Raw genomic sequence first — 15,704 nt, 5'->3', positions numbered from 1 at the left:
TAGCAGGAGGATTTAGTTATAGGAGTAAGGAAATACTACTGTAGTTGCACAGGGCCTTGGTGAGACTGCGATGAGAATATTGCCTGGTTTTTGTTTTCTTTCCTTTGAAAGGATTGAATGGAATGAAACTGTGCACTTGAGGTCAATAGACCAGGGGAATTGAGGGATGTGAATTCAGACTCTCCCCGTTGGATTGGTTGGGGAGCTTGTGTCTCTCAGTGACCCCTAGAGCTATGCCAGCGGGAGATTCGCCTCCTGTTAGGGTCTCCCATGCTGGACAGGTCGAAGGGTAGAGGCGAGACGAAGAGCGATCCACTGGTCCTCCAGTTTGGAAGTTGAGCACAGGGCTAACAACCCTGTCTCGTAAAACACATGTGTTGAAAACAGCAACTGAAGGAATCGACACTACTGGGCGTGATGGACTTACAGGGCTATCGCCAGATGCTAGGAAGAATGTCAATGGAAGAGAACCAGACAGCATCCCAAGAATAACCCTGCACTGGACACCGGAAGGGAAAAGGAAAAGAGGGAGACCAAAACCCACCTGGCGTCGAACTGTAGAGGAGGAATATAAACAATGGACCTGACCTGGGGTAGTGTCCAGAAGCTAGCCCAGAACGGAAAAGAGTGGAGGACCTTCGTTGCTGCCCTACATGCCAGGAAGCACAATAGGCAGTAAGAAAAGTAAGAATAAGAATTCAGACTGAGGAAGGGTCTCAACCCGAAACATCACCCTTCTCTCCAGAGATGCTGCCTGTCCCGCTGAGTTACTCCAGCACTTTGTGTCCAACTTCGAACCAAGCATACCAAATGTCTATCTACTTGTGTTGCCACTTTCAAGGAGTTATAGACTTGGACTAAAATATCCCTCTGTACGTCAATGCTTTTAAGAGTCTTGCCATTAATTATGTATTTTCTCTTTACAATTGACCTCCCAAAGTGCAACACCTCACACCTATTTGGATAAAACTCCATCTGCCCATTCTCAGTCCATTTGTCTGCTCCAACTTTTATTAAAAAAGTAATCTGAACTAAAATGTTAACCCCTCTCTTCACAGATGCTGCCTGACATGCTGAGTATCTCCAGTATTTTCTGATTTTGAGTTCCAGCATCTGCAGCTTTTTTACTCTCAGTACAATATAATGATGTCCTCTTTGCTCAATGCTGATGTATGGGGTACCTTGAAGTATCTTTTGTTAGAGTGAATCAATGCAGTTCACACTTAAACTTTAGAACCACTCTTGAGTATAGGAGAACAGAAGGCAAAATTACACATCAGTATTCAAGCAATAATAAGAAAGAACGTTATTGAAAATTCTAATGTAAAAATAAAATTGTGGAATTGGTATGTGGCAGATAGTTGGCTTACTTAGTTATTGAATTTATTGCTGAACACTGACCTGTTTCAGTTTCCCATCTGTATGGAACTGTTAAGTGTGAGGTTATTTTTAAATCTATGGTTCCTGCTGCACTACAGTTAAAAGAATGGTATTCAAGTTGGAAAAGCTATTGTAATTTTAATCTTGCCCTTTGCACCTTTCACACAAACGTTTGCTCTTGGTTACTTGCCAGTTTGGCTTGGGGTTTGATTCATGAAGTGACTGCAACTCTTGTACGCTGCAACAGTGAAGACTGCCATTGGGATGTTTAATGTTGCAGCAAGGGTATTGCAGTGACGTGTCCCTTTGATTATCTTGAATTTCCATTGATATTCAACGAATATCAATCATAAAAGGCCATTATTGATTGTCCCTTTCTTCATTATTGTTTGGCTGATTCTAAAACCACCAAAGTAATATAGCATATTAGATTGGGGTTGAGTCTAATGCATTTTTTTCAAAAGAAAGATGCTTGATTGTAGTAAATGAAAACTAAATTGGCAGACATGCTGACTACTTTAGTTTTGAGGTTTACATTGGAGGTTGGGGATTATTGAGGAAGCTAAAATTTTGCAGTGCCAAAATTAACAAGCAACATAATGATGACTACAATAATGGCAGCTGAAAGTGGTGGATCCCAGAGTTGTAAAGGACTTAGAGAGAGCATATGAGATGCTTTAACTAAAATCGTATCAAACTCTTGAACCAGGATCTATTCCTATTCATATTAGACAATTGTAGTCCTTCACCAAGAAAGATGTTGGGGGGGGGGGGGGGGGGGGGGGACCAAGAAGTTATAGACATGTTGCCCCAAAATCTTTTGTCAATAAATTAAAGTCTCAAGATGCACCTTAAAGATCTTCTGGTCATCAAATTAAAAAAAAGTGTGGAATTGTAAAACGAAAGTCTGACATTTTATAGAATGAAATGGGGAATGTCCACATATATAATTTGTGTTGACCTAGATTGCCTAGGATAAAGTCCCTCATACAAGACTGTTTGCTGTAACTCATCAACAATGGCAATATATAGTTTACTGATAACTAACATTTTAGATTTTAGAAAAAATGGAGTTGGGGAACAGAAACAACATGAATTATTGCATGGCAAAATGGGCTTGAGGGGTTAAGTAGCCAATGTTGCAAACTTAGAAATGAAACTGAGACTTTTCTCAACTGTGTGATTTATTTCTGTCCCATATGCGATGATTGGCTGCAACTAGACCGTTGGTTTTTGTATATGTAAACATTAGAAGTACAAGATCAAGTACAGAAAGTGCTTCACAATTTACAGTTGGCAGAATTAGAGATATGATAGTTTGTAGTTATAAATACTGAAGTAGTAATCTAGAAAACTGAATTCATGATACAGCAGTGTGTCACATCCAACCATGGCAGCTGTGAAGATTATATTTCATGCATCTGGAATGAGCTAGTTTCAGTAATGTCAACCTTTATCATACATGGTTGTGTTGGACAATTGTAAGTTCAGTTTAATAGTAAGTAACCAGTATATCCTGCAATAACCGGATTGTCATTAAACATGTCTGATCATTTCCTGTGCCCAACTATCCCGTAATAGCTCTCTGAGGCACTCTCTTTAAGGACAATTTAAGTGGAGAGCAAGCAATGTCTTCAGCTATTGCTAGCTTCAGCAATGTCTTGTAAATGAATAATTAATTATTGGGGTGTGTATGGCAATATTAGGCTTGTTGGGTGTTTTTTAGTTAAAATGTATAATTCTGCTTATTGAATTCTTCACATAGCTCATTGAATAAATTGCTCATTGTATAAATGTAGAGAGGTGAGTGATATCAAGACCAAAGGTGGCCCAGCTTGCATTGAACGATTCTTCATTGCAGTTTAAAGTTTAGAAATGGCCATGATCTGGCAAATTCCTAGAAATTCAAATATTGCTAACAGTTGAATAGCTTCGAGATAGTTCCAACCGGTTTAGTAATGATAGTTGGAGGGAATAACTTAATTGATCTGTGAATTATTTTCATAAAACAGATTATTCATGGAAATCCTCAGTTGTTGCACGGACTGCGATGAGATTCAGTTTAAGGAAGATGGGGCGTGGTCACCGATGAGAACGAAGAAAGAAGTTCAGGAAGTGAATTCTTCTTATAATGGAGTGGATGGTACGTACTTTAGGTGAACAAATATGCAGAAGTAAATGCAAAGAACAAAGGAGCCGGTGTGTGTGTGTGTGTGGGGGGGGGGGGGGGGGGGGGGGGTGGGGGGGGGGGGTGGGGGGGGGGGGGGGGGGGGGTGGGGGGTGGGGGGGGGGGTGGGGGGTGGGGGGGGGGGGGGGGGGGGGGGGGGGGGGGGGTAGACGACAAAGGGAGACCTTGCTCGGGATACTTTGTAACATTTGTCAACATCCTTTATGTGGCGGCTATTTGCATACCTTGGGTATGCAAACATAGAATTCCACTGACTTGTCACGTGACAACAAAGGAAATAGAATATTCATTCATCTCAAGGAGTGAAGTTAAATTATAAAATGATAATTACATTAAATCCTATGCTGGAGAAGGATTCTGTTGTCTAAATCACATGGGATGATAACTAAAGTGAAAGGCACCCCATCTTACATTCCTGCAGATGAACAAAAACTGCTATAATAATCCACCCAGGAAACAAGCTAAATGTCAAGCCAGCCTTGGATTGAAATGAGACAAAAATGCAAGGGATATTAAAATGCAGAAGATGGAGACAAATTATAGTGAAGCTGACATATAGTGCACTTCACTAGTTTACATCAATATTTGTGAAACTGCACCCCAGAATTAGTGCAAACACAAAAAATAAATGTAATTTCTTGATAAAGATTGTGTTCCTCAATCTGATTTTCATTGCAGTTTCAAATCCTAGAAGAGTTTGTTATTATTACATGAAATTCAAATAACAATCATATTGTGTTTTGGAAGTCCATTAAATTTTGTTTGAGAGCCAGATTTGTTGATGGAGAAAGTCCACAACGGGAATGAACCTGCCCAGAGATGAAAGCGGCATATATACCAGGAAAAGTGAATATTTATCAAAATCATCGGTGCCTATTTGCTGACAAATATATATCTTTGTTTCAACAAAAAAATATGGACTGTTTTCATTTATTTGTTAGGTGCATGTCCAAGCTTATCCGACCAGAGACATTCGTCACATAATAGTAGGAAAGTTGAAGTGATTGATCTGACACTCGACAGTTCATCAGAAGAAGAAGATGATGAGCCACCGGCAAAGAGATACCCAGCAATTTCTTCTCCATCACCGCCCATTAACAAAGGGTAAGCTTTGGGAGGGATCTCAGTCTTGCGATGCTTTTTATATATTTGAAATGAGTTTGTACTGTGGAAAAAAACTCCATGGCAATTTGAAAGCTGGAAATACGTGCAAAAATTTTTATTTTTTCCCTTTTCAAATACGGATTGCTGCTACATACAGTGTTCATTATCCCCCTCCACACAGGGATTCTCTTCAACTTGGTTTTATTAGTCTTTCCAAAGCTTAAGGACTTTGTTCTTGTATGCATTTGTCATTCCTATTTAGAGCATCTTGGAACGCTTTACTGTATATATGTCAGTTGCAGTCTGCTGTTTCTGTAATTAAAGCGATTGCAGCAAAATTATCGGTGTGTTAAGCTTAACTGCTGATAATTAGGGGTTTTCTTTCTCCACTCAAACTCCAAGGCACTGACATTTGGTGTTAACCATTACTAACTTGATTTTCCTAAAATGTGTCCTTAATTTTCCCTCGTCTCCTCCCAGCAGAGTACTTTGCTGTGACATAACTCCATGCTATCTGTTCAAATGAGTTGTGTAAATCCAGGCAATAATTGCATGACGTTTATAAAAGAAGGCTCTTTGATTATTTAAATCTAACTGCAGTGAAAATCTTTAAATATATGCATATATGTAATGCTGTTTAAATTAAAGATGATCAAACAATCCGGCTGCATCTTTAGTCATCTAATTTAACCTTTGCTAAAAGCACTTGAAAAAAGATCAAAAGCTTTCCAAAAGAAGACTCTAATCAGTTGCATCAGCCGTAAAGATTATACTTGTAGGACAACTTCATAGCCACGACTGAAGCACACACAGTAACAATGTTTTTTTTGCTCCTGGTTTTCAGAAAATAGAATCACACAGCAATACAGCACAGAAATAAGTCCCTCAGCCCATTTTATATGTGCCAACCAAGTTGCTTACTAGTCTAGTCTTATTTGTCTGCTTTCGACCCATATCCCTCAGAACCGTTTCTATCAGTATGCCCGTTCAAGCGTATTTATCCATTGTAAAACTATTGTACCCATCTTTACTACTTCCTCTGGCAGTTCATCCCACATACCCACCACCCGCTGTGTTGGGATAAAGGTTTTGCCTTGGGTCCCCTTAACTCTCTCTCCCTCCACCCCCTTCACCTTAAATCTATGTGGTCTTTAGATGTGGAGAGGCTGCAGAGGTGATTTACCAGAATGCTGCCTGGATTAGATGGTTTCATCTGCAGTTTTGGATTGTTTTCTCTGGAGATTGAGGGTAAACGATAGAAGTATATAAAATTATGAGGCCAGAACCCTTTTCCACATGATGGAAATGTCCAACACTAGAGGATATAGCTATCAGGTGAGAGGGGGAAAGTCTAATGGAGATGTGCAGAGCAAGTTTTTTTTTTTACATTGTGGTGGCCTGGAACGCATTGCCTGGGGTGGTTGTGGAGGCAGATATGAGAGTGGCGTATAAAAAGCTTTTAGCTAGGCACATGGAAGTGCAGGGAATAGTGGGATTTGGATCGTGTACAGGCAGATGAGATCAGTTTAACATGGAATCATATTCGCCACAAACATTGTGGGCTAAAGGTCCCGTTCCTGTACTGTTCAGTGTTTGTTATTTAACCTATTTCATCAGTCTTGTTTGGTCTTTTGTATAAATTGACCTTGATTTTCGGCTTTCTTTCATGTAGGGTTTTAAATCTGCACCATCAGACATCACCAGTCACGAGAACTCCCAGCATACCTACTCTGGACACAAACTTTATTTCTGCTCCTTTTCAAGACTACCGTCATTCTTACCATTTACCAACGCTGCCCTATGAATTACAAGGTAAGCTGCTTGTAGCAAGGTGTGATTGTTGTTGAACAAATTAACAGCATTTAATGAAAAATCAATAATGGAATGAATGTCTGCTCAGAAAGTGCTCCATTTTATTGACGTCTCTGTGCAACTTAAATTTTTATTTTTATTGAAGCCAACAAAGGAACAAAATCATTTTTGTTTGAATGTTGGTGTGATTCTTTGAAATATTTTGTTTTAAGTCATAAAATGTAGGTGTCCGATGTTCCATTCGGTTCTCATTTCTCCCTCCCCTAAAGCCATTAACAATTTAGCTCACTTAAGTAGTTCTCAGTGGCTGCCTTACCTCACTCTCAGTGCATCATTAGGTGTTGGAAAACTATTTGACTTCTTCATAAGCTTGGCACAATGATTAGTCATATGGACATTCATCTATGACTATGGCCTGCACCCCAAAAATGACCCAATCCCTTTCCCAGATGCTGTATTGTTAACCAACACCATATTTAGTTTAGTTTAGAGATACAGCACGGAAACGGGCCCTTCGACCCACCAAGTCTGCACCAACCAGTGATCCCCGGACACCAACGCCATCCTATAATTTTACAATTATATCAAGCCAATTAACCTCAAACCTGTACGTCTCTGGAGTGTGGGAGGAAACCGGAGCTTCCCGGAGAAAACCCACGCAGGTCATGGGGAGAAGGTACAAACTCTACAGATAAGCAACCATAGTCAGGATCGAACCCGGGTCTCCGGCGCGGTAAGTTAGCAACTCTACCGCTGTGCTGCCCATGCCAACAATATATTGTGTATAATGTTACTGATACATAGAACAGTACAGCACGAGCAGGCTGTTCGGCCCAGTAATGTCTGCTGAAAATGATGCATCTCTTATCTACCTACACATAACCCATATCCCTCTATTCCCTGCATATCCATCGTCCTATCCAAAAGTTTCTTAAATGCCCAAACAACGTATCTGCCTCAACCACACTCCTAGCAGCACAACCAGGTACTCGACATCCTCTGTAAAAAAAACTTGCCCCACACATCATCTTTAAACTTAGCTCCTCTCACCTTAAAGCTATGCCCAGGAGCGGAAAAGACTGCAAAAAGTAGTAAACAATGCCCAGTCCATCATCTGCTCTGACCTACCTACCATCGAGGGGATCTATCGCAGTCGCTGCCTCAAAGGCCTACAGCATCATCAAGGACCCACACCATCCTGGCCACACACTCATCTCCCCGCTACCTTCAGGTAGAAGGTACAGGAGCCTGAAGACTGCAATGTCCAGGTTCAGGAATAGCTACTTCCCCACAGCCATCAGGCTATTAAACTCAACTCAAACAAAACTCTGAACATTAATAGCCCATTATCTGTTTATTTGCACTTTATCTGTTTATTTATTCATGTGTGTGTATATTTATATAATGGTATATGGACACACTGATCTGTTCTGTAGTATATTCTGTTGTGCTGAAGCAAAGCATGAATTTCATTGTCCTATCTGGGACACATGACAATAAACTCTCTTGAATCTTGCCCTCCAGTATATATTTTTTCCATCCTGGGAAAAAGGTTCTGATTGTCTACCCTATCTATGCCTCTCATAATGCTATTTACCTCTATCAGGTCTCCCTGCAAACTGGCATACCAGAGAAAACAGTCCACATCTATCCAACCTCTCCCTGTAGTTAATACCCCAGAATCCAGAAATCATTATGGTAAACATCCAAAGACTTTGCATCCTTCCTGTAATAGGGCGACCAGAACCTCAGGCAATACTCCAAATGTGGCCTAGCCAAAGTCCTATCAATCTGCATCAAGTTACATAAATGCTAAACATTGTAATTTTCAAACTACTTAGTAAATAACTTTTTTTAATTTTCCAATATGGTTTTTGTTCTCTCACTTCAATTGAAATTGTTAACCTGCTCCAAAATTTTGTTGCCAAAAACCATCTCGTAATCTCTAATCCCTAACCAGTCTGAAGAAGGGTCTCGACCCGAAACATCACCCTTTCCTTCTCTCCAGAGATGCTGACTGTCCCACTGAGTTACTCCTGTTTGTGTCTATCTTCAGTTTAAACCAGCAACTGCAGTTCCTTCCTACTCATAATCCCAGTAACAAGAGCACAGTAAACATGTGGCTGTGTTTTGTGGGTTGCTCTCTTGCAATTGGACCTGAACAGCGTAGTTACTTGATCATGTTCTCTGATTAATGGTGATGCCGTTTGAATACCAATGAAACCTGGTGTCCACATTTATTCAAGTTTGTGCACATTTGACTTGTTTTTTCTAATATTTTCCTTTCTTTGAACAGGTTTAGATCTATTTCCCTTCCTGCAAGGGGACAATCAGGTATGTAACATGCCAATAAGCACTTTTGCCATTGAAACCTTATTTTAATCATAAATTGATCAATGATTTCTCATAGGCTTCAGCAGATTTTGATTTGTTTAAGTTTATCGTAGACATTTTATTAATGAGAAATTTTATAAGGACATCTCAGGATAAGGGGGAAGTCTTTTAGGACCGAGATGAGAAAAACATTTTTCACACAGAGAGTGGTGAATCTGTGGAATTCTCTGCCACAGAAGGTAGTTGAGGCCAGTTCATTGGCTATATTTAATAGGGAGTTAGATGTGGCCCTTGTGGCTAAAGGGATCAGGGGGTATGGAGAGAAGGAGGGTACAGGATACTGAGTTGGATGATCAGCTATGATCATATTGAATGGCGGTACAGGCTCGAAGGGCTGAATAGCCTACTCCTGCACCTATTTTCTATGTATAAATCTAGGCACTTCCATATGCAGCCCAACATTTCAAAACAAGTTAGATTCAAATAATATTGCACTATGTTTGAAGTATGTAGAAACAAAAGTTGATTAGGAGACCTGACTAATCTGGAGAACATGGATAGGTGGTGTTTCGGGTCGAGAGACTGATGAAGGGTCTTGGCCTGAAATGTCACCTATCCATATTCTACAGATGCTGCCTGACCTGCTGAGTTACTCCTGCATTTTGTGTCTCTTTGTGAGCAGCAGCTCTTAAAGCAGCAGCTCTTCTGGGGGAGGTTCTCCCCTAATGCTGTTCGGGAGGGAGTTGATTATGTAGACCCTCTGGTAGAGGATGAAAAATTAGTTTAGTTTAGAGATACAGCGTGGAAACGGGCCAGTCTGTCCACCGAGTCCACGGTGACCGATGATTACTCATTCTATCCGACACACAAGGGACAATTTACAGAAGCCAATTAACTTACAAACCTGCGCGTCTTTGAAGTGTGGGAGGAAACCAGACCCACGCGGACACGGGGAGAACGTACAAACTTTGTACAGACCATAGTCAGGATCGAATCTGGGTCTCTGGCGCTGTTAGGCTGCAACTCCATTGCTGCGCCACCGTGCTGGGGCTTGGGAATTACTTTTGGCATATGGTTGCTGAGTGACGGGAATGCATTTTGTAGATTGCACCGCATATGGATGGTAGAAAAGCCTTGAAGTGTCAGGAATCTGGTTACTGGATACCCAACTGCCAATCTGTAGCCACAGTATGAAGCTATCGAACCCCAGGTTATAGGTAATGATAATTGCAGGGATAGGTAATCCCTGCACTTCCGTAATGATAATTGAACATTGAGGTTAGATGACAGACTTTAGAGATGGTTATTTCTGACTCTTTTATGTCACAGTTATTATTTGCCTCGTCTCAAAGCATGCCTACATATTGCCTGGGGTCATGCATGCAGGCATGGATGGGGTTTTTTAGTTTAGTTCATTGTCACGTCTACTGAGATATAGTGAAAAACATTTTTGTTGTGTGTTATCCAGTCAGTGCAAAGACTATACATGGTTACAATCAAGATGTCCACAGTGTACTGCCACAGGATAAAGATAATCGCGTTTAGTGCAAGATAAAGTCCAATTAAAGATAGTCCGAGGGTCTCCAATGAGGTAGATGGGAGGTCAGGACCGCTGTCTTGTTGTTTATGGGATGGTTCAGTTGCCTGATAACAGCAGGGCCAAACTGTCCCTGCATCTGGAGGTGTGTGTTTTCACACTTCTTGCATGATGGGGGAGGGGAGAAGAGGGAATGACCAGGGCTTCATCGCTGAGGATTTGTGTATAGAATCTAATGTGGTCTCATGACCAATTGTGAATTGATGTATAGAGGGTTTATTGATTAGGGGCTGATGATGGTCAGCCCTGTGAAGCATGTCTGAGAAACTCCTTCAGCAGTCTCCAGGGCTGTAATGGTTGGTCTCCGATGACCACAACCATCTTCCTTTTCTTTCACTGATCAGATCCCCTTCAAAATCTCTCTGGGTCACTCATGTGAATGACCACTGTCCTAAATCTGGCTGGCATGGACACTCAATTGAAACGGGATCTCCCTTGGTATCTATCAGTGGCTCAGTACATAGTGTACTGAAATAACCCGTTTAGACTAGTGTAAAATAGACTAGTGCATGGAGCTTGGGTGGCCTAAGGCAAACCAGTGCTGATTCACAGTAATGTGTCCAAATATTGAATTCCGGGTTCAGCCTACATCACTAAAAACCACCTCCAGCGATATTAAGAAAATGATAATAGCCGACGTCACTTATCCTGAGAGGTCAATGAGGTTTGAAGAACACTTGTAAATCCACAGTGAAATAATCGTAAACATTTGCAGAGCAAAATTGAAAGCCAATCTGCAGCAGATGCGAGTTTCATTTTAAGTTAAATAACTGGTTCATTAATCTTTTGGATGCGTTAAAGATATTTAATCAGCTTCATTTAACAAAGCTGCCTTTTTATGCAGATGTCAAAATTATGTCAATATTTTGAATAGTTTTGCATGTTAATTAATTGGGGCGAGTCAGATGACCGAGTAAATGAATCAACCGATTGTCTGACATTAAATTGCCGTTAATGTTCCACCCTTGTTTTCTTGCCTCCACTGCAGCATTACAGCACCTCCCTCCTTGCCGCAGCAGCCGCAGCAGCGAGCGCTTCAGAGGATCAGGACCTCATTCACTCCTCGCTCAATCGATTCTTTCCGTACAGCTCTTCGCAAATGTTCCTGGAACAACCAAACTCGGCGCCTGCCAACACGCTGGCGGTGACCAACGGCAGCAGCAGCGGGAGCAACAGCAGCCTCGTCTCCTCCAGCAGCTTGCGGGAAAATCTCGGACATCCCGGGGCGACCCGGAGCGGTGTGGAAAATGGCACCATTTTTGGCACCATACCAGATGTTATTTCATTGGACTGACATTTGAAATAATGGCTAACTTTTTTTGTGGTGGGTCTGGGAGGGGGAAATAAAGAAGGAAAAAGTCTGGTTTGTTTCACCTTTTAAAATAAATTTAGAAGTGTAGAGGCCCTTTTTTTAAATAAACAAAAAAAAAATTATAAAAAGACACCATGTACAGAGAACAAAATACTATATTTTCAGTTAACTTTTGTATATAAATTCAAGACTGTCTGTCTTTTAAGGTTATTTCAGTTTACTTTGTGAAAGCAGAGTTTTTACGATGTATTTGTCTGTTTCGTGATATTCCTTTTTGTATTGTTCGATGGCATTACTTCCACAGTTGACATTATTTGACTTAGAAAATTTTCATTGTACTTCACTGTAGAATATTTCTTTTGGAAAGAACTGAAATGTCAATGATTGACAACGATATTTTCCTTTTTTGTGCAAATAATTTTATTATTCTTTAAGTTATGTAAAGTATCTTGACTGTTCCTCATCATTCCCTCTGCGTTTGCAGGAAGTAGCTTTGGGGAATGCTCAGTACCGTACAGTTTTTCACCTTTGGGGAGGGTGGTGGTGAAGTTTGTGGACGACCCCTTCACAAATTCCACATCTTCCGTTTTATAAAGTAGCATTTTTCAAGCATTAAGGAATTGTAATAAGGGAGAAAATGTATCCTTTTGTTGAACCTCTTATTTTCCTGTTTCCCTGAAAAGCTCTAACTGTAGAATGCCTCCAGTTTGTATACCTGTTATTTTTCTCTTTTTAAAAAAAAAACCTCATTTCATACACGTGCACTGTTTGCTCACTGGGCATTGTCATATTACAGCCAGCTTGCTAAGAAAATGCCAGATTGGGTGTGGAATTTATCCCTGTATTTCAAGTGCCCTGTTTGGCAAAGCACCAGTTTCCACTGCATGCTCCCAGTTGAAACGGGGATGCCAGAATTTGGGTACTTTTGGTGTACTGATACATCGCCCCAACTAACCACACTGCCACTCATGTGACCCTCAGCTTTGTTTTCATTCACGTTTCCTTAGTCTGTTGCTTGTTCAGTGCATTATGATCTTTGCCAAGCGTGGAAGCAACCAACCAAATTGTTTTTTTCCCCCCCTCAATGAATGGTCCATATTCTCTGTTTGGAGTGTGACTGTCTCTCAGATCCTTGAAACAAACAGAATTCTCAAACAAATAGTTGGTGTGTGCACACAGTTTAGTGTACTAAAGAAAGTAAATATTTTTCACAGCCTTCACCTGTTTTGCTGTTATATGTTGGTCCACAAGTTCAATTCCAAGTGCACTGGGAGGTTTTATGCAGTAGTTCCACTAGTTTGAAAGATGGTGAAAACTACCCAGTGCTAATTTGACCCATGAACTTCAAAAATATCGCCTTCTGAATTTCCTGTCTGCCCTATCAACTGATCTCAACCTGGCTTTGTGGGCAGTTATAGTTGGGCAGAGCATCTCATGAAGTCTTCTTCTTTCGTGTCCATCTTCCATGTTTCAAATGTTGACATCGCTGTCATCGTCCGTCATGAAAAGGACACAAGCTTCCGGCGACAATCAGTGGGAGCCATCACTTGTTGCAGTAGATGATGGTGTTAGTAGAATTAGCTCAGGATACTTCCAGTTCCCAGCCCCGCGACATGGACGCTTCTGCTATGGGTCCATCTCATGAAGTGAACGGGACACTATTGTTGGTGTTGCTCGTCCTGATGAAAGTCCATTGACCTGTATGTGAAGTGGACAAGTCAGGATTACGTCCGTTTACAACATCTTACTTCCGCTCACCCCTATATCCAACAACCTGCAGCCTATTCAAAAGAAGATCTAGGAAAGACTGGTGGCCACTGGAAGGTGATGAGCTTTGTGCAATCATATAACAGCAAGTGGGAGAGCAAGGATGGTATAGAACAAGCTATAACCAAAAGGAGTAAACGTTGGGTAATGAAAGAATTCCAGAAAACTTTGCAGAGAATAGCAGCAATTGGCCTATCTCAGCTGTTTTTTTGCAAAATCTTCAGATTATAAAATTGTAAATCTTCAGGTTTTCAGTATCTGCTCCCTTGTCCTCGGACTACTTGTTTTACAACTCATTGAAAATTATAGTGTGGGGGGGGGGGAGGGAGGAATTGACTGGTTTATTGAAAGTAGGTCACTAAATGGCATGAGGCTCACTAGCCGCTGGGGAGATGTTTCATGTTTTCAGCAGGATTTTGTCCGCCGTATTTTCCACGTTTTGTGAACCCCGTTTTCAAATAGGGTTGAATTGAGGCATTCATTGGAAATCAATACTTGGATTTGAGTGGTGCTTGTGTCTGGCAGAGTTATCTATGTCTGAACACAGCTGGATCTTTCAGACTATTGGTTGCATTTTGACAAGTGAAGAGAATTTTAAAGAGTAAGCCTGGCTTGTACACATTGCTCACCTACTGTTTGGTATGGTAGGTTGTTCTAGAATTTGCAGTATTGAGAGTCTATTTCATTTGCACAAAGTGTCATTGTAAACCAGATTCTCCAAGCATGGAAACTCCGCTCTTCTGCAAATTTGTAAATTCTGTTCATCACTTCTTTGAGGGTGTCAAAGATAATTCTGATACTTTTACTGCCTTAAATCTTTCAGAGTGCTGGCTTCTGCGACCGCATGCCAAACCAGAGAAATGGCTTTTTAAAAAATAATTGAGTATAGTAGACCAGTGTCAGTTTGTATAAAGTACCACGTGAAAATATTTATTTCATGCATTGGAAAAGAATTGTTTACTTAATGAATGTTACCTGTTAATGTAGAGATCTTTTAGATGTAATAAAGCAGCAGAAAGTTCCCAGTAGTGGAGTTGGCTCGTTTCCTTTCCAACCTCCTTGTTTTGCTCTTATTCTCAAGCTCCATCAAAAGCATCTTGAACCAGTTAATGATTCCTGGAATCTTATGCCGAGGGAGAAGACCACTAGGAGAAAATAGGTGATTTAAGATTATCTTATCCTTTGCTATTTGTCCTTAAGTATTTAAGAACAAAACTAGTGATGTCACTGGTAGTGTTGATAGGCCCCAGCTATCAGGCTTTGCAGAAACTGGAAAGGAAGTTGACTCATCTTGGCTTGATACCAGTGAGGTTTATTAACATGTGGTTTTCTTTGCATGAAGTGAGCCGAAACACTCATGTTTTTGGATTTCTGATTGGCCTTAAATGAAGCTGTAAAATGGAAAACATCAACAATTAGTAGAATTATCTGTGTGGCTTTAGTCACTGGGGAAATGCATTGACGTGATTCCTTATGCCTTCTGTTGCTATCGGGCACAATTATAGTTATATCCAGCCTTATTATACTCTTCATGTATTGTTTCTCCAATCACATAATGCATATTTTACTTGACAAGATTTCATTTTAAATCATGCTAAGCTTCCCACTTTATTTGAGTTGGAAAGCCTGGTGATTTCTTCAGGGTATTAAGGTGTAATCCTTGTGCACTAATCTTCAAGACTTGGAAATTGCCTCTTTTATTGATGACAGATTGTCAAATTATGAAATGAGAGGCATGCAAGAGGCACATAGATATGCAAGCAATGGAGGGATATGGATTATATGCAAGCAGAGGAGATGAGTTGAACTTGGCAGCATGTTCACACAGACATTGTGGGCTGAAGAGCCTGCTGTGCTGATCGATGTTCTATGAGTCTTTGTCAATCGCACCTTGTTATTAAGTAAACCAAAGGAAGTGTAAGTTGATGGACTCGAGGAAGTGGAAGATTGGTCTTCTAACCTTTACTGGATTGTGTGGTTTGCTTTAAATTTGTTTTGCCAGGTAAGGGATTAGAAGAATCTCCAACCAATTCAATAATTTGTTTAAAGTTGTGATAATACTTTGAGGAAATGATCATCCCAAGATATGGTGTCTAGGGCGTAGTGGAATTGTTCGACAGAGCCAGGGCTTGCAGAGGTAGCTGGGGAAAACACTTGCTCACACAGTGGGAGGAAGTTGGACACCGTTTCACAAATGTTTTCTCGTTGGA

General features: G+C 40.8%; 1 protein-coding gene across 3 annotated transcripts in view; it reads left to right on the top strand.

The window, feature by feature from the left end:
* Positions 1–14,522, top strand: part of pias1 (protein inhibitor of activated STAT 1) — a 131,007-nt gene extending 116,485 nt beyond the window's left edge. For all 3 annotated transcript variants that reach the window (XM_033050383.1, XM_033050385.1, XM_033050384.1), the window contains 5 exons: positions 3,393–3,523; positions 4,510–4,672; positions 6,345–6,484; positions 8,781–8,818; positions 11,404–14,522. In XM_033050383.1, the coding sequence (XP_032906274.1) occupies positions 3,393–3,523; positions 4,510–4,672; positions 6,345–6,484; positions 8,781–8,818; positions 11,404–11,709 (778 nt within the window). In that variant the 3' untranslated portion in view covers positions 11,710–14,522. The remainder of the gene's footprint in view (positions 1–3,392; positions 3,524–4,509; positions 4,673–6,344; positions 6,485–8,780; positions 8,819–11,403) is intronic.
* The last annotated feature ends 1,182 nt before the right edge of the window (positions 14,523–15,704 follow it).

The sequence above is a fragment of the Amblyraja radiata genome, chromosome 34 (genome assembly GCF_010909765.2).
Source record: "Amblyraja radiata isolate CabotCenter1 chromosome 34, sAmbRad1.1.pri, whole genome shotgun sequence".
Classification (NCBI taxonomy): Eukaryota; Metazoa; Chordata; class Chondrichthyes; order Rajiformes; family Rajidae; genus Amblyraja; species Amblyraja radiata.
This window is presented reverse-complemented; position numbering and strand designations above follow the sequence as displayed.